General features: G+C 43.9%; 1 protein-coding gene across 1 annotated transcript in view; it reads right to left on the minus strand.

Moving 5' to 3' along the window:
* GUCY2F (guanylate cyclase 2F, retinal) overlaps nt 1–17,405 on the minus strand; it is a 173,165-nt gene extending 155,760 nt beyond the window's left edge. Inside the window, exon 1 of the mRNA XM_073547535.1 lies at nt 16,664–17,405. Within this exon, the coding sequence (XP_073403636.1) occupies nt 16,664–17,405 (742 nt within the window). The remainder of the gene's footprint in view (nt 1–16,663) is intronic.
* Between the last annotated feature and the right edge of the window lie 7,252 nt (nt 17,406–24,657).

A 24,657-nucleotide genomic window follows, 5' to 3' on the forward strand; every position in this document is an offset into this window, starting at 1 on the left:
ATCGATTCTGAACGTTACCCTAACTCATTTCATACTGTGTCCATATTGTATTAAATTTCTAGCATGTCCCCATTTCTTTTATTTCCTCAAGTACTTACAAATTAAGAATAGGATCACCCGAGCGTATAAAAAAATCGGTCCACTTTTCATCCCTTTTTTGACTCAGCAGTTATTAATCTTTTACAGGACCCTTTACAGAGTTCTATATTACAGAACTGTAATGTATCCATAATAATCAGATGCTATTTGGTGGCATCCGAGTTTTTTCTCGCACCCATCCAATTTCAGAGTGAAATCACAGCATGCTGCGATTTTTTTTTCTCACCTCAAATACACTGAATCTGCACGGCCTAACATTGGTCAGTGTGCAATCCCTTTTTTTTATCAAGTTGCACTCGTCCGATATACACGCTCGTGTGAGCGAGCCCTAAAGGTTCGATTCATCATTAAAATCATTAAAAATGCTACCAAAGGATTCATGAATTTTTCACAAGATAAAAATGCTCTTTATTTTTGCCATTTTTTCTATTTTTGCGCTTTTTTAGAGCAAAAAGTTGCGCAAGCTGTTAAAATAATGCAAAGAGCACTAACATTTGCAAAAAAATCTATGGCATATAAGAAAAAGCTTTTTAAAAAGTCACATACTGTATAATTAAACATGTAGTTTACAAAAACCACGACCACAATACTGAACAGAGGAAAAAAATAGAAAAACAGCTAGAACAGTCGCCCAACAGCAATTTTCAGACAATTTACACAGCCTAAAACATCTGTGCAACTTGCCTGTGACTTACTGTCCTGCAAACATTTTTGAATTGTGATTTTACTGGAATGTTTTTGGCTTCACTCTCTCTCCCTCTACCACTCCGTCATTCTCTCTCCATCTCTCACTCCTTCCATGTGTAAATATTAGTCCACATCAAGCACCTCACTACTGCACTGCAGACACTTATTTCACCTACACCATGGATGGACATTCTGTAAAACAGATGATTAGGTGAGAACGTTGTCATAGTCTGGAGGGTACATTACAGTGCCGGACTGGGCAAAAGGCCCACTAGTAGCATGGATTCTGGTGGCCCACTATTCAGCTACATGAAAATATCACGTCACCCCCATACACAATTTTACCTATTTTTCTATGTAGTTTGTTAAATAAATGTTGGTATGATGCCCTTGTCTGAACATAGTGAAACATGCTGAGCCAACTACTTCTCATGAGGTAGAGCTAATTCGTGCATGGAGGCCCACCGGAGGATTCTCTTTTTCTGCTTTGGGCCAGTCCGAGCCTGGGCACAAGTCAAGACAACCTCTGACACCTCTGTCCCATACAACTCAAGTAATTAAGAGATTCAAAGCAGCAGAAACAATATTTCGGGGTCCCCCTAATAAAGTGCTCCCAGTTTATATCACACAAATGAAGGCATCATGTTGTATGATATGAATCAAATTTAACTTACTGCCTCTATAATAGGCAATTTATAGAAATCTATAATTGTATTTCCTTCCTTTATGAGGGGCACCATCTAATAAAAAGCAGAGAAGCCATGCTGTGGATCCATGTAAGCCATCAACGCTCAGAAATCAAATTGTGTCAGTTTTATCACATCAATCAATTACATTTCAACTTCTTTTTTTCAGGACAGCAATAGAAATGAAAAAGTGATCCGATTTATTTCTATAGATCAATCTTTTCTTTATTTTGAGGGTATGTTATCAGGAGAAACTGCCAGGTGAGCACTTATCAGCGGTTTCAGCAGCCCTGACAGTGAAAGTCCGGAGCCTCTGATGGCCTGTGACAGCTGTGTTTATGTGGCGCCCCCAGGAGTATGGTCGCCACAGTTGCATTACCTTCCTCCTAGGGAGGGTGATGTCATGCTTGGAAGCAATAAAGGGTCTCTCTGTCAGGTAAATTCAACACACAGCACGGTTCCCTCTCCAGGCCAGCAGAGGGAGCTCTGAACCAAAGCTGGGGGAGGAGCTGCTCTCTGGGGGCCGGGAAGGGGAAGTTAGTTAGTTCGGGTGAGAAGGGAGAAGTGTGTGGACGAGAGGAGAAGAGCTGGAGGATTGAGCAGAGCTGAGGCTCACTTCTAGCGTAGCGCATGGTCCGGAGTCCGGTCTCCGAGGTTGTATGGATACTGATGTTCCTGCAGCAGAAACCGGAGGAATAAGAAGCTGTAAATGCTCTGTTCCCACATAAGACTTGGAGGCACAACAGCAACATGTGAGCCATAAGAAGGAGGCTACAGCTGTCTGCCATACGAGGGGGTTCTAAAAGAGAGCAAGCAAGATGAACTTCAGTGTAACTCAGTACTGCATGTACCCCAGATAAGCGCTAGAAAGGAGACTTCACAACCCATCTGCATAGAGAGATTCTTGAGTTGCTTCCAGGCTGGCCAACTCCTGTTCCATCTGTAATCTGGATCCTAGACTGCACTTGCAAAGCAAAGTAAAGGTAAAGGAAACTGCACCCTGTTGTGTCATTGCCTTCTTCCTGCAACCCCTTCAGTACTGCTACATCTCTGTGCCTAACACTGCACCCTCTTCCTCAACACCTATTCCCACTGCCCTGGGACTACAGCTCTACCTGTGGGGAGCTATTACATCTTGCTGCCTTATACCATCTTTCCCAGAGGATCTGCCTTCAGCGACGGCTTAACCCCTTCATTGCCGAGCACCACAGGTGGCGTCACGCATCATCCACTTATAAACTTTAATCAGCCACGCTTAACCCCTTTTACATGGACGCCCAGGGCCACGGACTGGGTCACCGCTACTGTGACACTTCCCTCTGAGATACCGGCTCGGTACCGAGTACCCCACTGCCCTGGCGGGCGACCCATTTACAGGGTCTGGGAGCTCGGCAAGATGACAGCAATACAGCAGGACTGGAGTGATCAGAACGCCTGGTGGTGAGTGTACTGACAGGACCTGCAGTCATGTGACCACAGGGGGCGGGGCTTAGCGCCCTGCTACTGGAGATGCGTGCAGGATGCTACACGGACCCTGGAGCAGGGGAGAGGGGAAAGGGGGCCACCGAACACCAGGGAAAGGATGGGGCACCAGAGGGAGACGAAATACAAGACAAGCCGAGATCAATAAACGAGAGAGGCAACGCGGTACACAAGGAGCAGCCTAATCAGGAATAGTCAGCGACGTAGCAAGAGTCAGAAACCAGAGAAGCAAATACACAGTACAGAATCAAAAGGCAAACTCACAACGCGGGACAGAACCAGGTCAGAACCATACAAACACACTATAGCACAGGCACACAGGGGTCGACACACTCTGTCAAGGGTCAAAGGATGGCCCCACAATGAGGCTATAGAAAGCCTCAGAGAAAACCAAAAGGAGGCCATCTGGGTTAACCCTTAACACACCCAACCCACTCACCAGCAAGCCATGACATACTGTATATGCAGCCACTGTCTTTTTCACGAAGGAAGACTCAGAAGAATGATCAGGTCATTTTGCTTTACCGCCGTCTTTAGAAACCTGAAGTGGTTTGAAAATATTCAAAAGCCTGAACATATCAACAGAAAGTTTGTACATGGAAATAGATATGTTTTTTCAATGTTTTGAAGTTTTTTTTGATAGGTTTTTCAGACAATTTCAACACAGGAATCCATCGGAAAAAGACATTTTGTGCACATAGCCTGTTTCTTTTCCAAAAACTTCTGAGAAAAACTCAGCGTGCACACAGCCTAAGAATACACCAAAATAAAGTGCTAACAACTGAGATTCAGCTGAGAAGAATTGGAGGAGTGACAGTGCCGAATAGCTGTCGGTGTCCCGTCTCTTCCTGTTGGCTTATCTCATACAGAAAGACTTAGGGGAGACGCGGTTAGTTGTGATGCAAGCAAAATCAGTAAACTAATGCATTTGCCCAGTTTTTTTTTGTTAAATAGGATTTGGGTATTTATTTGTGTTTCTGGCATTAAGATAACTGTATATTTATTTTTTTTCACTTCCAGCAATATACCCTTGCTAATACATACTGATACTCTATATTTACACAATGCACATACTGATACTTTATGAGTCTACATGACATAAAGTGTATTACGCACATAATCGTGCCCTACTCTTCAAAAAGAACACAGGCAAATAGGATTTCAGCAGACAGATATTTGAATAATTAATCCTTATTTACGCTGGATAATGTTATCACCGATGCTCGATTCTGCTTATTTAGATAACAGCCCTATTTCCATTTAAACAAGTTGTTGTGACCAGAAGATGAACATGAGCAGAATGACAATGACGGGCGCTGTCTGATTCCTGACTGCTCTTCTCCTGTCTCTCTTTGAGTATGTATTACAATGAACTAAGATGGATGTCTCACCAAGATATTTTAGTTTCTCACTGTATTAAGAAAATGAAAAGGTCAATGTAAAATAAGTCACCATAATAGGTTGACATGATTTCAGCGGAAGCCACAAAATCACCATCAGGAGCAGTCAGTGACTTCTCTGTGCCGGCAGAACAGGCACGTACCGGCCTGTTAATTCTTAGGCCCACAGTAAATATTAATATATTCTTGGATATCCCCTTTAAATATTAACCGTCATTTTAATTTTTCATTTATAAATCAAAAATACACATGAAAAAAACAAAATTTTGCAATATACCTTTTAGAAGAATTTGCTTCTTTCTCCTTCGGTATTGATTTTTCACTTTTAATTTATGGGTAAAATCTGTATTTGAAAAAAAAAAAAAACTTTGTCCCGTTACTGAGATAGGAGATGACAGTTGGTGCTTTTAAGATTCTATGGAGGAGGGAGAAATAGGAGGAGTTGGAGGCAGACACACATTATGCTTCAAGTTCACCTAAAACAAGTTACATAGAACTTTATGAGCACCAACTGTCATCTCCTATCTCAGTAATGAGGAAAGTCTGTATTCACTGAAGACAGATTTTACAGGAGAGTTGAGAATTTTGAGAATAATCGATCAGTCCAGGAGAAGAAAGAATCAGATTTCTATGATATTACATATTCTTATATATTACAATTTTTTTTACATTTACTATTGATTTATAAAAAAAAAAAAATAAAATGATAACATGTGACATCAAGTCTCAGATCTGAGTCTTGCAGTCATAGACATTGGGGTGACACTTCTGTAAATTTCTGTGAAGTAACTATTTTATAACTGTGATTTCTCCGTAAAATTAATGAAGTAAATCACAGACAGGAGGCATGGGGGTCACAAGCAGGACGTCAATTACAAAGGAGCTTGCAGCCTATGATGAAAAATCCAACGAATCATTGTCTCAGACTAACGTCTCCCCGTAACTCCAGGCTAAATGCAAAAGCAAAGCAGGATCGACACGTGCTTCTGAAGCTACAGTTTGACTGATAGGTTATTCAATTTCCTTTTATTTACTAAGCAGAAATCTATTATAAAAGGGTTGTCCACTATCTTGACAACGCCATTTAAAATAAAGTCCCCCCCCTTGTAAAAGAAAAAAGAAAAATAACACTAAGTTCTTTCACCGGCGCGATCGAGTGCACTCACAGCAGCTCATTAGCAGCCACTGATTGGCTGCAGGGATCACATGACATATAAATATCATGTGGACGCCAACATATCTGGAATGGCGCTAGTGCAGGAAGTGAGAATATGTTTTTGTTTTGTTAACCCCTCTAATATGATAATAATGTCTGTAAAGCACCGTGGAATTAATGGTGCTATATAAGTTAATTAAGCCCTTCACCACCTTGGGGTTTTTCCGTGTTTGCGTTATCATTTTTTGCTCCCCTTCTTCCCAGAGCCAGAACTTTTTTTTTTTTAATTTTTCCATCATTATAGCCATGTGAGGGCTTGTTTCTTGCGGGACGAGTTGTACTTTTAAACTACACCATTGATTTTACCATATACTGTACTGGAAAATGGGAAAACTATTCCAAGTGCGGTGAAATTGCAAAAAAAAAAAAAAATTCCATAATTTTTTGAGGGTTTATTTTTTAACATGTTCACTAAATGTTAAACCTGACCTGCCATTATGATTCTTCAGGTCATTAGAAGTTTGCAGATACCAAACATGTCTAGGTTCTTTTTTTATTTAAGTGGTGAAAAAAAATCCAGAGTTTGTAAAAAAAAAAAAAAAAAAAAAAAAAAAAAGGCACCATTTCTGAGACCTGTATGTAGCATCATCATTTTTCAGAATTTGGGACTTGGTGAAGGCCTATTTTTTGCACATTCAGCTTACGCTTTTTTCTATACAATTTTTATTGTCTGTTATTGCATTTTATTGCAATGTTGCGGAGCCTCAAAAAACATAATTCTGAGATTTTTATTTTTTTCTCATTGTGCCGTTTACCAATCGGAGTAATTATTTTTATATGCTGATAGATCGGGTGTTTCTGAATGCGCCGATACCAAATATGAGCATTTTTTATTTTTTTATTGTTTTATTTTGATTGCGGCAAAACTTTTATATTTTTTAAATTTTTTATATTTAATTTTTTTTTTTTTTTTTTTTTTAACTTTTCACTGGCTTCAATAGTCTCCTTAGGAGCTGCCATCTTCTGATCGCTTGTGCTACACATAGAAGGGCTGAAGCCTTGCTATATATAGCAGAAATTCTCATCAACTATGAATGCCGGCCATGAGGTGGCGCTCCTAGTAGATCGGCAATGATAACCACATGGGTCTCCTGCAGACCCCCAGCTGTCATGCCTACCCATCAGCACCCCCATTTGCATGTGACAAGGGTGCCAATGAGCGGGGTTAGTGACACGCTTCCGGCACCTGCATGTTAAATGTCATTGTCAGAGATTAACAGCGGCATTTCGCATGTTAATAGTTGCGGGTGGATCGCGATTCCACCCACAGCTGTTAGGGGCACATGACAGCTGATCAGATCCGGAGCCCACATCAAAGGTCATAAGATCAATATTCATTTCATAGTTACAAAAAACAACATAACTTTACTATGAAACCTGCACTTCTGTCTGCATTTTCTTGTGAGATTGGCGGTTTCAAAATGATATCTTGCTAGATCACGTGGCACGGTATTATCCTTTTTATAGTTGAATTTCATCATGTGATATTTAATTATGGATTTTTGCAATAGATCAGCCTTTTAAGATTCCCTATTCTATAACATTTTTTTGCAAATGTTTGGAAATACTTTGAATGCTGTGGGGGAGTGCTAGATATTCCGTAGCATTTCCATTTGTATTCATTGTTCTGTTGTAGAGTCAGTGGGCCAGACTGGGGGGTGGTCCCTCTCTTACCGCGCAGAGACGTAACAGAGACAATCTGAGGCAGGTTTCGGGTACAACAGGTCCAAGTTTATTCTCTTGCCATCCGCCTGATGGCCTCCGGAGTACACCGCACTTCAATTCACTTCACTTCAATTATCGGCCCTCCGTTCTCAGAGCCGCTTCACGCACACCGTATTTTACACTGGGGACATACATATACGCACCGTACCCCTCTTCACTCTTCGACGCTCCTGTCAGATCCGTCACTGTGGCCGCCTTAGACCTGTAAACCAACAATACTTTCACTGATCAGTCGTCTCTCTCGATACGGTATGCTTTGCCTCGGTGCCTCGTCTATACTGCAGTACTTTCGTGTCAGGACCACCCCCCTGACTTTCTCTCTCCTCAGTTCCCCTGGTTGGGTTTTCCTCACAGTGCCACAACTGTCACAGTTTTTTATATTTTTTATACAACTGTCACAGTGTCCTCATCACTTGAGCTCCCCCTGGGGACTGGAACTTTCTGGAACCCTCCCTCAGTATTTTATATCATTCCCAGATCCCTGTAACTCCGCCCCCCATGACCAACGGTTTCCTAAGCCCTTAGCTGATGTCAAGTCCTTTGCTCACACTCCTCCTTGCCCTCTAATGGTCAATCCAAGGTACTGCACGTCCACTACACTTTCTCAGCTGTTTCCCCACTGTAGTAACTGACACCTATCTAAACTGTGCAAACCTTCCTTTCTCTATTCTGACTAGTCTGTCCGTCCATCAGGTCACCTTCCCTACACTCCTCCTTCCTTTGTCTATTGTCGTCCTCAACAATCGTCATCCCTGCCTTCGTCGTTCTGAAGCTTCACCTTCATTCTGTTGTCGGACCAGTTGTTGGGCCAAACCCACTTCCCACGGGGGCTGAATCATACTGGGAGCACCATGCTCTGAGCAGCCTACTGCTACTCACCAGTGCGCATGTCATATGACAACGTCTTTCAATTTGGGCTAGGTACACCCATATTCTCTCTATGGCGTGTACCTTCCCCTACTCTCCCCTTCTGTCACCTTCCACTGTCTGGTACGCCATGATCGAGGCCTCACACCTACCAGATCATTACCGGCGTCCACCTTCCTCCTTCAGGGGTGTCCATGGTGTCGGGGACCTGACCTAGGACGGCTGTTTTTCTCACATCTTCCATCTCTTTTACCTTTCTTTCAGTTACATGTCATGGTCGGCGCCTCGGTCTCCCAGACCTTCTCCACACATAGACCCCTTTTGGATCTCACACTTCCCTGTGGTCCCTGAGACCTTCTCTTACTCGGACCTGTTGCATTTACTTGTGCATATTATACAACAAAACAACTTTATAATTTCACAAGTACCCCATTTTTTATATTTTTTTTTTCATTTTCTTTTGCTCTTACAACCAACTTGTTACAACAAAACATAACGTGTCTTCTTCTCCCCCCCTTCCTTGGTCATGGACACTTTCTCGCTTCTTGGCATCCCCGCGTTGTCAGGCTTCTCAATTAAACACAAACCATCCTGTAAGAGGAATATCATAATACAAAAACACTCAACAAATAAACCCCTTTTTTTTTTTGTTTTTAACCCAAACTGTTCTTTATAACCTGCACTACGCTGCACCGAACTCCCGATAGTCTGTTTCCACTATTTAGTGGTCAGTAGCAAGGGCTCCACAGCCATGGAACTCCTGGGATACCGAGAGTGTCCAGACAAGTCCTCCTTACGGGAGTTCGCATTCTTCGGGCTCGGCCAGTACAGCCACCGCATAATAACCGCAGGGGCAGTATTCTTTGAAATAGGACACGAAGTCTCCTTCTTTTAGAGCCCGGCCGTGGCGTTTGGAGGTCACATTCACATAAACTTTTTGACCAGTCTCATCCCGGATGAAGCCGTAACCCTTTGCAATGTTAGTGTACACCAGCCGTCCCCTCGATCTCTTAGCCGCCATACCTGCCTCTCCCTTTTCATGAAGCAGGCTCCATATCTCCTGCTCCCGTGCCTTCTTCTTTTTAATAACCTCCGCAACCCAAACAGAGGGCACAGCGCAGGCTCTAGAGTCTGTTTGGCGGGGCTTCGCCGAAGAAGAGGGCAGGGCAGAGGCGGCCGATGGTTTCTGCGTCCCTGCAGCCGCTGGAGCCGAATAGCGGATGGGGGCAGCCGTGTTCTCGGTAGGTTGGGTCACGGGACCTGCCAAATAGGACGCAGCCGGTTCCAGCACCGGCATAACCGCGGCCGCAGGGTAGGCCGCACTTGACGTTTCAGCCGGGGCCGGGGTAGTGACTGCTTTTAGAAATGAGGTCGTCAGTGGCAGGGGAAGCGCAACAGTGCCCTCTGGGATCAGGCTCCGCTCCGGCGGCACCGTACGTGGCGTCTCCGGGCAGGGTGGTTCAGGACTTGGAGTGGAGGTCCCGCTCAGTTCAGCATAGAGGGGAGGGACTCTTGTGACCGGTCTCTCAGGTACGCAGGCTGCCGCGTGCTGCAGCCGAATGGTGGGGGCCGCTTGCGGAGCCACTGTCGGGGCCGGAGGAACTCTCACCTTCCCCGGCACCGCGGCCTTCATTACGTCATCACGTGGCTCCTCCCGCGGTTTCTGCTCTTCACCCTGCCGTCCGACGGGCCTAGCTTCCAGGCTTAGGGCCTCCGCGGGCAGACTCTGCCGATATTCTGGGTGGCCGCTCCCGCTGATTCCGCACAGGCTCCGTTTTCCCCTCACCATCCTGCTGCCTGCTCGTGGCTCCACAGATGACACTTTCTGGTGCAGCTCGACATCCCGCCGCCATTGCCACTCCAGGCGGCTGATGCCTTGACACCCGCAGCGTCTCATACCGTCCGGTAGGCAGCAATCGAATGGCGCCAAGCAGCCGCAGCCAAACATTTTCTCGGTGCCACTCCCTCTGCTGGGTGGGGCATTGGCAGGCCTTTCCACCCATCTGCCAGGGTCCAGTATGTGGGAGCGCCGGCCTCCTGGTACATATCGCTGGCCCCAGGGGTACGTAGGAGGGGGCCCCAGTCCATTGGGGACAACAGCAAACACCTGGAACTCTCTTCTGTGTTGAAGTAACACCGCCAGCCTGCACAGCTCCTGGTACCGCCCCGGATCCTCTGCCAACAACGCGGCTCCGCCACAGCATTCCCAATTTGTAATCCACAGGTGAGTGATTTGTACTCCACAGGTGCTTATAATCCACACAGAGCAGTCTGAGTCTCTTTCCATTCCTTGGGGCAGGCCTGCCACAGAAGATGACGTATTAGCGGCGGCGATCCTGCCGACTACGCCAAGTGTAGAGTCAGTGGTCCGGACAGGGGGGTGGTCCCTCTCTTACCACGCAGAGACGTAACAGAGACAATCTGAGGCAGGTTTCGGGTACAACAGGTCCAAGTTTATTCTCTTGACGGCCTCCGGAGTACACCGCACTTCAATTCACTTCACTTCAATTATCGGCCCTCCGTTCTCAGAGCCGCTTCACGCACACCGTATTTTACACCGGGAACGTACATATACGCACCATCCCCCTCTTCACTCTTCGACGCTCCTGTCAGACCCGTCACTGTGGCCGCCTTAGGCCTGTAAACCAACAATACTTTCACTGATCAGTCGTCTCTCTCGATACGGTATGCTTTGCCTCGGTGCCTCGTCTATACTGCGGTACTTTCGTGTCAGGACCACCCCCCTGACTTTCTCTCTCCTCAGTTCCCCTGGTTGGGTTTTCCTCACAGTGCCACAATTGTCACAGTGTCCTCGTCACTTGAGCTCCCCCTGGGGACTGGAACTTTCTGGAACCCTCCCTCAGTATTTTATATCATTCCCGGTTCCCGGTAACTCCACCCCCTATGACCAACGGTTTCCTAAGCCCTAAGCTGATGTCAAGTCCTTTGCTCACACTCCTCCTTGCCCTCTAATGGTCAATCCAAGGTACTGCACGTCCACTACACTTTCTCAGCTGTTTCCCCACTGTAGTAACTGACACCTATCTAAACTGTGAAAACCTTCCTTTCTCTATTCTGACAAGTCTGTCTGTCCGTCAGGTCACCTTCCCTACACTGTATCCGACATAATTCATGATCCTTGACTATTTGTTTATGATATTACAATCATTTGTTGTGAATATCCAGAATATTCAGTTTCAGCCATAGATTTAACCCCTTCATGACCCAGCCTATTTTGACCTTAATGACCTCGCCATTTTTTGCAATTCTGACCAGTGTCCCTTTATGAGGTAATAATTCTGGAACACTTCAACATATCCGAGCGATTCTGAGAAAGTTTTTTGTGACATATTGGGCTTCATGTTAGTGGTAAATTTAGGTCAATAATTTTTGCGTTTATTTGTGAAAACATCAGAAATTTGGCGAAAATTTTGAAAATTTTGCAAATTTCAAATTTTGAATTTTTATTCTGTTAAACCAGAGAGTTATGTGACACAAAATAGTTACTAAATAACATTTCCCACATGTCTACCTTACATCAGCACAATTTTGGAAACAAATTTTTTTTTTTGTTAGGAAGTTATAAGGGTTAAAAGTTGACCAGTGATTTCTCATTTTTACAACAAAATTTACAAATCCAATTTTTTAGGGACCACCTCACATTTGAAGTCACTTTGAGGGGTCTATATGGCAGAAAATACCCAAAATGACACCATTCTAAAAACTGCACCCCTCAAGCTACTCAAAACTACAATCTAGAAGATTATTAACCCATCAGGTGCTTCACAGGAACTAAAGCAACGTGGAAGGAAAAAGTGGACATTTTAATTTTTCCAACAAAAATTTTATTTTAGCATCAATTTTTTCATTTTCACATGGGTAACAGGATGAAATGGATCCTAAAATTTGTTGGGCAATTTCTCCTGAGTACACCGAAACCTCATATGTGGTCATAAACCACTGTTTGAGCGCACGGTAGGGCTCAGAAGGGAAGGAGCGCCATTTGATTTTTTGAATGGAAAGTATGCTGGAATATTTAGCGGTTGCCATGTCGCGTTTGGAGAGCCCCTGTGTGCCTAAACATTGGAGTGCCCCCATAAGTGACCCCATTTTGGAAACTAGACCCCCCAAGGAACTTATCTAGATTCATAGTAATCACTTTGAACCCCCAGGTCCTTCACAAATTGATCCGTAAAAAAAAAGTACTTTTGTTTTCACAAAAATTTTCTTTTAGCCTCAGTTTTTTCATTTTCACATGGGCAACAGGATAAAATGGATCCTAAAATTTGTTGGGCAATTTCTCCTGAGTACACTGATACCTCATATGTGGTCATAAACCACTGTTTGGGTGCACGGCAGGGCCCGGAAGGGAAGGAGTGCCATTTGACTTTTTGAATGGAAAATTAGCTCCAATCGTTATCGGACACCATGTCGCGTTTGGAGAGCCCCTGTGTGCCTAAACAGTGAAAACCCCCTACAAGTGATCCCATTTTGGAAACTAGACCCCTTAAGGACCTTATCTAGATGTGCAATGAGCACTTTGAACCCCCAAGTACTTCACAAAGGTTTATAACGCAGAGCAGTGAAAATAAAAATCTTTTTTTTTCCTCAAAAATGATTTTTTTAGCACGCTATTTTTTATTTTCACATGGCTAACAGGAGAAATTGGACCAAAAAAGTTGTTGTCCAGTTTGTCCTGAGTACACCAATACCCCATATGTGGGGGGGAACCACTGTTTGGGCTCACAGCAGGGCTCAGAAGGGAAGGAGCGCCATTTGACTTTTTGAAATGAAAATTAGCTCTAATTGTTAGCAGACACCATGTCGTGTTTGGAGAGCCCCTGTGTGCCTAGACTTTGGAGCTCCCCCACAAATGACCACATTTCGGAAACTAGACCCCCTAAGGAACTTATCTAGATGCATAGTGAGCACTTTGAACCCCCAGGTGCTTCACAGACGTTTATAACGCAGAGCCGTGAAAATAAAAAAATATTTTTTATCCTCAAAAAATTATTTTTTAGTCCACAATGTTTTATTTACACAAGGGTAACAGGAGAAATTGGACCCCAAAAGTTGCTGTACAATTTGTCCTGAGTACGCTGGTACCCCATATGTGGGGGAGAACCACTGTATGGGCACACATCAGGGCTCGGAAGGGAAGTAGTGACATTTTGAAATGCTGACTTTGATGGAATGGTCTGCGGGCATCATGTTACATTTGCAGAGCCCTTGATGTGCCTAAACAGTAGAAACCCCCCACAAGTGACCCCATTTTGGAAACTAGACCCCCAAGGAACGTATCTAGATGTGTGGTGAGCACCTTGAACCTTGAAGTGCTTCACAGAAGTTTTTAACGCAGAGCCGTGAAAATAAAAAAATCATTTTTTTTCCTCAGAAAAAATGATTTTTAGCCAGCAATTTTTTTTTCATTGTTGTAACAGGATAAATTGGACCCCAAAAGTTGTTGTCCAGTTTGTTCTGAGTACGCTGGTATCCCATATGTGGGGGATGACCACTGTTTTGGCACACGTCGGGATCGGAAGGGAAGAAATTACATTTTGAAATGCTGACTTTGACCTAACCCTAATCCCAACCCTAACCATAACCCTAACCCCAACACACCCCTAACCCTAATCCCAACCCTAACCATAACCCTAACCACAAGCCTAACCCTAATTCCAACCCTAACCCTAATTCTAACCCTAATTCCAACCCTAACCCTAATTCCAACCTTAACCCTAATTCTAACCCTAACCCTAATGGAAAAATAAAAATATTTTATTAGTTGTGCCTACCTATGGGGGTGATAACTGGTGGTTTATTTACTGTTTATTTTATTTTAATCACTGTGAGAGTTTCACAGTGATCAAAATGAATGAATGGAATCTGCAACCGGCAGATTGGAGCGGGCGCACTGCGCATGCGCCCGCCATTTTCCAAGATGGCGGCGCCCATGATCCGGCACACCGAGAGCAACAGCGGCAGTCGAAAGGTACCGGGGGGGTGAGGGGGGGATCGGAAGCTGGGGGGAGCAGAGGGAAGGCGGGGGAGCAGATGATGACAGCAGCAGCAGATCGCCGCTGTCATTCAGTGGCAGGGGGCAGATCGCCCCATTAGCCGGTGTGGGGGGGTTGGATAGGTGTCTCCAGCCATGTCCGATACTACTGCAGCATCGACCATGGCTGGTTTTAATATTTCATCTTCTTTCATTGATGAAATATTACTATTGCTCTGATTATCTGTTTCACTTTTAACAGCCAATCAGAGCGATCGTAGTCAAAGCCCCCTGTATCTGCGGGTCGGGTGACCTTTCATCGACCCCGGTCACCCGACCCACAGGGGGGCTTCAAAGTCATGACACAGCATATGCGTCATGGGTCAGATTGGCACCGACTTTCATGACGCATACGCTGTCACAGGTCGGGAAGGGGTTAATGTTTTCTGTATCTGGCTCCATCTACTGACCACAGTCATAAGTGCAGTGTTATTGTTTGTCTTTGTTTCACTTTCTAATCTTCTCTTTCCCTCCAGTTTGCAAAGCATTATGTTCAGTCCAGCCCCATTTTTCCCTCCAGTTCTCCATTTTCTCTCAAGCCTGCTTCCTGTGAACATCTCATTCCTCTACTCCCCTTGTGTCAGCATCTGTGGTAGGTAATCACCCTTCTAACATCTAATTCCTGTCTTAGATCACCCTGCTTAGTTAGCTCTCCCCTGGTTAGCTATTATATATACAGTATTATGTATTCCTATGAACCCAGTACTGATTCTGTGTATATGTTTTGTATTGTAGTTTCATCGCGCCAATATACCCTGCGTGCAATAAAATACAGATTCAACTACAGTCTCCCTTATTGGACCCCCGGTATAGCGGTTTAGCTGCCTGTATAAGCTACATGAATCCCGGTTCATTAGTGAGGACAAAACATTCACCATAAGGGTGTAGTCACAGGTTGCGTTTTTGGCACTCGGAAATAAAACAAGAGTGAGCATGAGATTTTAGAAATCTCATTGATTATGCTGGTAGTGTATAACGCTGCGTATTTTATGTACCAAATATGCTACCTAAAAACTCATAAAAAATGCTGCAAAAACGCCACGTGTGAACATACTCAAATTGTTTATGAAACCATACACGACATTCAGTTACAACTTAAACAATACCTGTCACCACCCAAAAGTGACCAGTTTTTGCTCTTATTTTATTCCTGCTGCACCACTAAGTACAATATTCAGGTTTTTGTCTTTTTATAAATCCCTCCATACGGTTTAAGAGATATGGGCCTTTTTACTAGTGATGAGAGAGTATACTCCTTACTTGAGTTTTCCGAGCATGCTCGGGTGTTCTCCGAGTATCTTGGGCCTTTTCATAAATTATGTCTTTGTCCCCATATCTGCATGATCCGCGGCTGTTAGACAGCCTGAATACATGCAGGGATTGCCTGTTTGTTAGGGAATCCCCACATGTATTCAAACTTTCTAGCAGCCGCAAATCATGCCGCTACGGGGACTCAGACATAATTTACGAGCACGCCCAAGATACTCGGAGAACTCCCGAGCATGCTTGGAAAACTCAAGTAAGGAGCATACTCGCTCATCACTAGTCTTTACCAATGGGCCGGTACTCGCTGAGCAATTATGCAGAGCAGACTAACCAAAATTACACCAAATAAAAAAGGCACAGGCTCAGTTTTAAATGATATGGCTAGTTATAAGAAAAAAAACCCTATAATACACAAAGGCGCAATGGAAATAAAATAAAAGCAAAAAATGGCCACTTTTTATCTAGTGACAGGTTCTCTTTAAGTTCAATATTTGAATAATACAGGGTGGGCCATTTATAAGGATACACCTAAATAAAATGGGAATGGTTGGTGATATTAACTTCCTGTTTGTGGCACATTAGTATATGGGAGGGGGGAAACTTTTCAAGATGGGTGGTGACCATGGTGGCCATTTTGATGTCGGCCATTTTGGATCCAACTTTAATTTTTTCAATGGGAAGAGGGTCATGTGCCACATCAAACTTATTGAAAGTAAGCACTTTGAACACATTTTATAACTGGTCATAAACTTGTAAATAACTCATGATAGAATAAAGTTACGTTAAAACCAAGCACACCATTGCTTTTCTTGTGAAATTCTCAATAAGTTTGATATGTCATATAACCCTCTTCCCATTGGAAAAAATAAAGTTGGATCCAAAATGGCCAACTTCAAAATGGCCACCATGGTCACCACCCATCTTGAAAAGTTTCCCCCCTCCCATATACTAATGTGCCACAAACAGGAAGTTGATATCACCAACCATTCCCATTTTATTTAGGTGTATCCATAAAAATGGCCCACCCTGTTGAAATGTGAAAACTTCGACATTAATGATCCTTATTGAGCACAATTATTATTCCAAGTTGCAGGATTTTCAACTCACAAACTAGACAACAAACTCTTCATATGAACTTCCCCCAAAAAATAAAAAAAAAGATGAATAAGTGACAACTTACAGCGTAGGTTGTCTACCTTTCGTACTTTCTCCAAAATTTGCCGAGTACTCCTACCATCCTCACCCATAGCCACAACTATTCCCACTGGCAATCCGTTACTGCGAAGAGCACTTGCCACTTTCCTGCCAGTGTCCTTCCAAAGGTCTTCATTGGACGAAATGACCCCGACATGTGCCCACTGGAAATACTTCATTACATTAAAAAGAACTCTGGTGGGAGAAGGTAGCGTCCTGGCAAAGGTGGGGTAACTTTTAGCATTGTCCAGCTCATAGTTGATGCAGGCCCACGAAAATACAGCCTTGTTCCAGTTTTTCCCTAAAAGAGTAGCAGCGTCACAATATCCAGGATTAGAAGGGCCGATAAAACCTGATGCAACCAAAGAGTATGTAAGAAAAGTTGAAAGAGCCTTTGAAGTTTGGCAATCTTCGTCAAGTATCACATAGGTAAAAGACAGTCCCAGATTTAAAGTAGCATCTTTGTTGATGCGTTCAATGGCTAATTTGGCAGCTACATGTGGAAGGGCTTTGGAAAACAATGGGTCACAGGTCCAAGGTCCAACAACACCCACTTTATACGGAAGAGAGTTCACTAGCTGTGGGAAACACACAATAACCAAAACTGTCCAGCAGAGAAGAATCTTAGATGGAAAGCATGAAAATGTAAGATATTCACTTTCAGTCAATTTTGGATACCTGGTACATTTTAATACAAAACTCCAAAAAAAACAGGGCTCCTGTAGCATTGCACTACTGCACGAATGTGTTCTAGCCAATAAAGAGATACTTCCTCCTTTTACAAAGGTCACAAAATAATTATCACTGTATATCCAGCGTATACCTGCCGACAAAAAAAGCAAATATTAGAAATATAAAAAAGACATCAGTCTCATCAGAGAAACTAGTTATAACACTGGCAAATATTGTAACAATACATTATCAATCAATGTAATAAATTAACATAATAAATAACACAACATTTAAGTTGTAAAGTTTCAATAGTTGTATACGGTAATACCTGCTCCCTCCAGGAAATTACTCCAGCTGTCCACCCCAACATTCAGGTGCACAGGGCATAGGGAAGGAGCAGACACAGAAAAGACCCCTGTGCAAGAACAGTATATGGGCCCTTTGCAGTCCAATAGCTCATCATATTGCACAATCCTTTGTATGTGTAATTTTCTCTTGGGAGACGTGTGTGGCTGCATAGGTTGCATCATCACCCATGGTATGTCCGACTTTAGCAGAAGGACTGGCTTATTCACACCATGTTTAAGTGGGAGAGGTTTTCAAGCACTCGGAATTAAGACTCAGAATCATAGAATCGTAGAGTTGGAAGGGACCTCCTGGGCCATCTGGTCCAACCCCCTGCTCAATGCAGGATTCGCTAAATCATCCCAGTCAGATGTCTGTCAAGCCTCTGTTTGAAGACTTCCATTGAAGGAGAACTCACCACTTCTCCTGGCAGCCTGTTCCACTCATTGATCACTCTAACTGTCAAAAAGTTTTTTCTAATATCTAATCTGTGTCTCCTCCCATTCAGTTTCATCCCATTGCTTCTAGTCTTTCCTTGTGCAAATGAGAATAAAGATGATCCTTCTACAATGTGACAGCCCTTTAGATATTTGTAGACAGCTATTAAGTCTCCTCTCAGTCTTCTCTTTTGCAAACTAAACATTCCCAAATCCTGCAACCTTTCCTCATAAGACAGGGTTTGCAGACCGGTCACCATTCTGGTTGCTCTTTTCTGAACTTGCTCCAGTTTGTTGATGTCTTTTTTAAAATGCGGTGCCCAAAACTGGACACAATATTCCAGATGAGGAGTAGAGGGAAATAATGACTTCACGTGATCTAGACTGTATGCTTCTGTTAATACATCCTAGAATTGCATTTGCCTCTTTTGCTGCTGTATCACACTGTTGACTCATATTCAGTCTGTGATCTATTAGTATACCCAAGTCTTTTTCACATGTGCTGTTGCTTAGCCCTATTCCTCCCATTCTGTATATGCTTTTTTCATTTGTATTGCCCAGATGTAGTACTTTGCATTTTTCCCTGTTAAAAACCATTCTGTTAGTTGCTGCCCACTGCTCCAGTTTATTTATATCTTTTTGAATCCTCTCTCTCTTCTCTAGTATTAGCTATCCCTCCTAGCTTTGTGTCATCAGCAAATTTAATCAGTTTACCCTCAATTCCTTCATCCAAATCATTGATAAAGATGTTGAACAATACAGGGCCCAGGACAGAGCCCTGTGGTACCCCACTTGAGACATTCTTCCAACTGGATGTGCAGCCATTTACGACCACTCTTTGGGTCCGATCACTAAGCCAGTTATGAATCCACCTAACAGTTGCCTTGTCCATTCCATACTTAGTCATTTTTTCAATAAGGATTGTATGAGATACATACATACCATTTCATCATTTTCATCCTGTAAAAATCCTATAGCATCTTTGACTTTTCCTTTACTTTTGACATATCCCCAAAATCCTTTATTATTGCTTTTCACATCTCTTGCAAGCCTCAATTCAATGTCAGCTTTAGACAATCTGATTTGTGCCCTGCAGGTTCTGCAGACAGCATTATATTCTTCTTTAGATATGCCTCCCTCTTTCCATTTTATAAACATTTTTTTCTTCCTTTTTAGCATGTGCTTAAGTTCTGTGTTCATCCATCCTGGTTTCCTTAAATGCTTCCTATTCTTCCCTCTTTTCCCATTACAGTCAGTGAGAATATTCAAATTGGGACATGCACTCCCTCAACAAGTCTCTGCCATTCACAGTTAATGAGTTCATGAAAAATGAAATGCACATAAACAAGAAAAGCAATTTTTTTTTCTAATAGTGACACAGACAAATTTTAGGGCTATATGCAGGGCTGGCATCAGCACCTGGCGCACCCGGTAAAGTGCACGGCCCTGGACAAACAGTGATGCCCTCTCCTCATCGGGGACACCGACACTTAACATGTGGGGCCTGTGAGTCGGGGAGACCCGGTGCTGCCCTTCCACCAGGCCCCCCCACATTGTACTTTCAATTGTTTTAGGATCCTGGATGCTGATATAGTTTAAAACAATGATGGGAGAGGGGGCGGCCAGCTGACGCTTCCTCTCCCATCAGTCCCCCCTCTGTTTCTGAGCTCTGTGATGTCTCAGCGCAGAGGGTGCGATGATGTCACTACAGCATGCCCTCTGTGCTGAGAAATGCAGAGGGTCAGAAGACGCTGAGGAGACCAGAGCAGCAGGGAAACAGGGAGAGATGAGTATTTGATTATTTACTTTTTACGTATAGAGCAATACATGAGGCCCATTATACTGTATAGAGCAATGTATGGGAGCCATTATATTATATGGAGTAATATATGGTGCTCATTGTAATGTATTGAGTACTATGTGGTGCCCATAATACTGTATGGAGGACTATGGTGACCATAATTTTGCATGAAGGACTATGTGGTGTTCATAATACTGTATGGAGGACTATGTGGTGCCCATAATACTGTATGGAGGACTATGTGGTCCCCATAATTCTTAAGGGGCCCACTGAGACTCTTTTGCCCGGGGCCCAAAAATTCATGGAGTTGACACTGTCTATATGCACACAACATTTTTTTTTCAGGCAGATCCCTCCTGTAATCCACCTGAAAAAGCACTGTAAATGCACCCCATAAAATGTACATAGTGGACGCATTGCTGTGCACTCATTCTGTCTTATGTCACTTCCTTTATCTGCCTCAGGGTTTGGAAACCATGAAGCTGTTAAAAAAGTGGCATTCTCATTCCTTGATCACCTTCCGCCAGGAAACCGTCTGTTCTCTTTATTTCACAGTATAAAGTGAAATATGCCGGTGGTGAACCTGCCTCAAGATGCATTTTCTCCAAGCGTCTTTGCCAGGGAAAACTCAGCAGCTGCACCAGCATCTAAATGAACCTTTACACTGTTCATATGACTTCAGCCTTATGGCAAAATATGGGATCAAAATAAAAAAAAAAGTCATAGATAGCCAATATCAGCTAATGTGCAGTTACTATTTTTTTAATGGTAACCTGTCACCAGAACATACACTGCAGATGAGTGCATTGGGGAGAAAATGAACTTTATTCTCCCTGCCAACATTCGGTTTCAGTCACAAAGGCGGCGCCGGCGCTGGTTCAGTCACCGCTTAGAGAATACAGAGTGGCGGCTGTAACTGTGACCCCAGCCATGATTGACACTGCCTCTGCATTGGAGCCGACTGTCTGTAAGGGCCGGGGGCATGGTTACTATCAAAGGGGCGGTGCCGGTGCTGGTTCAGTCACCGCTCAGAGAATACAGCCACCGGCCTTGACTGACAGCCGGCCCTAATGCCGGGGGAATGGTTACAGCTGCTGCTCTATATTCCCAGAGTGGTGACTGAACCAGCACCAGCATCACCCCTGTGATAGAAACCATGTCCCTGGCCCTGACTGACAGCCGGCTCCAATGCAGAGGTAGTGTCAGTCATGGCCGGGGTCACGGTTACAGCTGCAGCTCTGTATTCTCTGAGCGGTGACTGAACTCAGAGAACACAGAGCAGCGGCTGCAACCACTCCTCGGCCCTGACTTACAGCCAGCCCTAATGCCGGGAGTGTGGTTACAGCCGCTGCCCTTGCGACTGAAGCCGGAATTTTCTCCCAGCAGCATTAGACTACATGGAGGCACCAGGCAGCATAATAACGCTATTACAACCTGAAGATTAACCGTATATCTGCAGGTTAATAACGTTTTTCTGGTGACAGGTTCCCTTTAAAGAAATTCAGTATCAGTTTGTAACGCAGTGCTGGGTCGGGGAGACAGCCGCGTAGAAAATAATATAATCAAACATCATTCAATTGACAGAGGTGAGTAAACACCTCCCAGTGAATAGAAAACTAGGAGAATTGAATCAAATGCTTGAATGAAGTTACCGCTGCCAAAATCTGCAAACACTAGCTGCCGAGGCACTCGTGTCACGTCGAGGGATTACATTTCTGTTTGTATTAGTAAGTACATAAATGTAAAGCCTCTTTTCCATGCTACTTAGTTTTCTTTTTAGATTAAGTCAAATTTGTTAGAAAACATAAGAATGTGTATTGTCTTATCAAACACTTGATGTCAATCTCTTCAAGATGTGTTATAGCAGGTAAAGGAATGAATAGAAAGTGCATGACAAGAGCGCCCCCAACGGGCTCCGAACAGAAGTTTGTTAACCTAGGATGCTCTTGAATAAATACATCTGGTCTTACCATCTGCATAGATTTTCGCCTCAGCAACTATCTGTCCTAGACATTGTTTTACATCTATATTCATGGAATGGAAAAAACGATCTGCATAGATGTCATTACCTTGTCTGACTGTCCTTGGGATATTTTACGGCATTTTTTGTGCTATGTATCAATTTTATGTTTGCCATTTTACCAAATGAATATCTGCCAGCTACATTTCGGACCAAGATAATAAACAATTGTATGAGTAGCACTGAAGGAGGACATGGCGCTAACAGACTCTATACTTAAGAGCCTGCTTGCAGATTTCTGAAGCTGGGTGGACCACTGAATGTGCTTCTCTATGGATGCTTGCTGATACTAAATCAAAATCGGCCATCATTTAATAGCCTGTTTAGACATGCCAACCACACTCTAGTGTTCATAGAACGATTGTTAAAATGAGATCATTGTTCTCAGCAGCATATGTCCTGTTTACACATGAAAATGTGCTGCCGAGAAGAATGATATTTAAGAAAGATAATTTTACCTGGGGAATGAACGTTTTGCTTGTGCATCAGGTGATTAGTAGACTGTTTAGATATGCCGTTATCAGATACCTATTATAGGCTAATGTAAATGCACCTTAAAGGGTTATCCTGGACTAAGCTCATTTCTTTCATATGAGACTAATACCGTAAAGTCAGGAAGATGCTAACTACCTTACTATTTTGCCGCGCATCAATCTCTGACGGTTGACAGCGATTATGGACCGCTAAGGCCGGTTTCACATTTGCGGTTGTGTCCACAGCATTACATCCGCATGCGTCCTCTTTTCATATCATTAACATGGTGGACGCAAACACATGCCTTTGTATGCATTTCCCTGCGGATGCTTATGCATGGGTCGTTTTGCGGTGTGCAGCGGGGCGCGGCTAACGCACCATGTTGCATTTTTTGAGGAATCAAATTTCCGCGGTCATCCGCCTGCAGATGACTGCAGATGAAGTGTGTAAAAAAAACGCATTACTGTCTACGAGAATGCAAGGGTGCAATGACATGAGTGCGCTTTGCGTTTGCGTATGCAAGCGTACGCAAGAGTTTACATAAGACACGCCCATTGGGCGTGGCTTGTGTCTAGGAAATTCCAGTGGAAAAAGCCTTGTCCTATCTAACGCAATCGCAAACGCATTAGCATGAATTAGAATGCGTTTTTTCATGCGTTTGCGGTTTCAGACGATAAGCTGCGGACTCAACCGCAAATGTGAAACTAGCCTAATGCATGATATTCTCCTGTCAACAGAGAAGCTTCTTGTCTTCCGTTCTGCTCTGTCACAGGGCATCAAAGCAATGACGTGCTGATTTACGACCGGCTCTCAGATGCCTAATGGGGAGCTAACTGTTGGTAAACATGAGGTCAGCGGTGACACATCATCAACAGAGCAGACAGGAAGAAAAAGAGCTGCTCTATTGATGTGAGGTTAAAGGAAGCAGTGGAATCATTAACTGAGCTGGCAGAGATTTTGCAGAGCAGAACAGGCAGGCAATTAGCAACAATCTGCCAGTAAGTTATTAGCCCCAGTAAGTTATTAGCCACATACAAAAAAAAAAAACCAAAGTCTCAAATAACTCCTTAGCAGAGTAAATAAACTTTTGGGATTTTTTTAATACGTTTAAACCCACTGATTCTGATCAGATTGGTGGGAGTATAGGTCCTGAGACTAATAGTTCAAAAGATCTCTTAAGGGCCTTTTACACATAGTGAGATCGCTAGCGATCTTGCTTTGTGTGACACGTACCTGCGACCGGCCCCCCCGCTGGATATCGCTGATCGCGCTCGAATGTCCTGGGCCATTTTTTCCTCGGCGTCCTGCTGGCGCCAACTAGCGACGCATAGACGCAGGAGGAAGTCGTCATCATCACTGCGATGTGACAGGTAAGATTGACCGCCGACTGATCGCTTATCGCTGCTGCATCGCTGGTGAGGTCTGCCTGTTTGGCAGCTCACTAGCGATCATTTAACAATACACCAGCGATCCTGACCAGGTTGTATCGTTGTCGGGATCGCTGGTGCATCGCTAAGGCTAAGTTCACACGTAGTGGAATTCCCGCGGAAGTTACTGCGAGAATTCCATTCCGCGGGATAATAGCATTTTAAATTCCAGCGATTTTCCTGCGGAAAAACTAGCGTTTTGCAAGCGTAATTAGCTTGCAGAATGCTAGCGTTTTCCAAGCGATCTGGAGCATCGCTTGGAGAACTGATTGACAGATTGGTCACACTCGTCAAACATAGTGTTTGACAAGTGTGACCAACTTTTTACTACTGATGCTGCCTATGCATAAAACAAGATTTACCAAACAAGGCAAACATTTACAGTTCCACCACCCCAACCGCTCCACATACCAGACCTCTGCCTCTCCCTAATAACCTCCCTCTCCAACATCACTGAAGGAGAGCTTACTCATCTCCTTTCCAAATCACGCCTCACCACCTGTGCACTTGACCCCATCCCTTCCCACATGCTCCCCAACCTCACTAACATGATCATTTCAGCCCTAACTAGTGTTGAGCCTTCTGATACTGCAAATATCGGGTATCGGCCGATATTCGCTGTTTCGAAATTCCGATACAGAGTACCGATATTTTTTCAATATCGGATACCGGAATCGGGAGTCCCCTTAATCCAATGAGCCACTGTTGTGGCTGTGATTGGGTGCTGAAATGATGTCATCATGATGCGCGGTCTGTGCCGACTGCGGGGGGTCTGTACGGGCCTGCCGGGGGCCTGTGCCGGCT

The sequence above is a fragment of the Dendrobates tinctorius genome, unplaced genomic scaffold (assembly GCF_039654945.1).
Source record: "Dendrobates tinctorius isolate UK_male_01 unplaced genomic scaffold, ASM3965494v1 ptg000154l, whole genome shotgun sequence".
Classification (NCBI taxonomy): domain Eukaryota; kingdom Metazoa; phylum Chordata; class Amphibia; order Anura; family Dendrobatidae; genus Dendrobates; species Dendrobates tinctorius.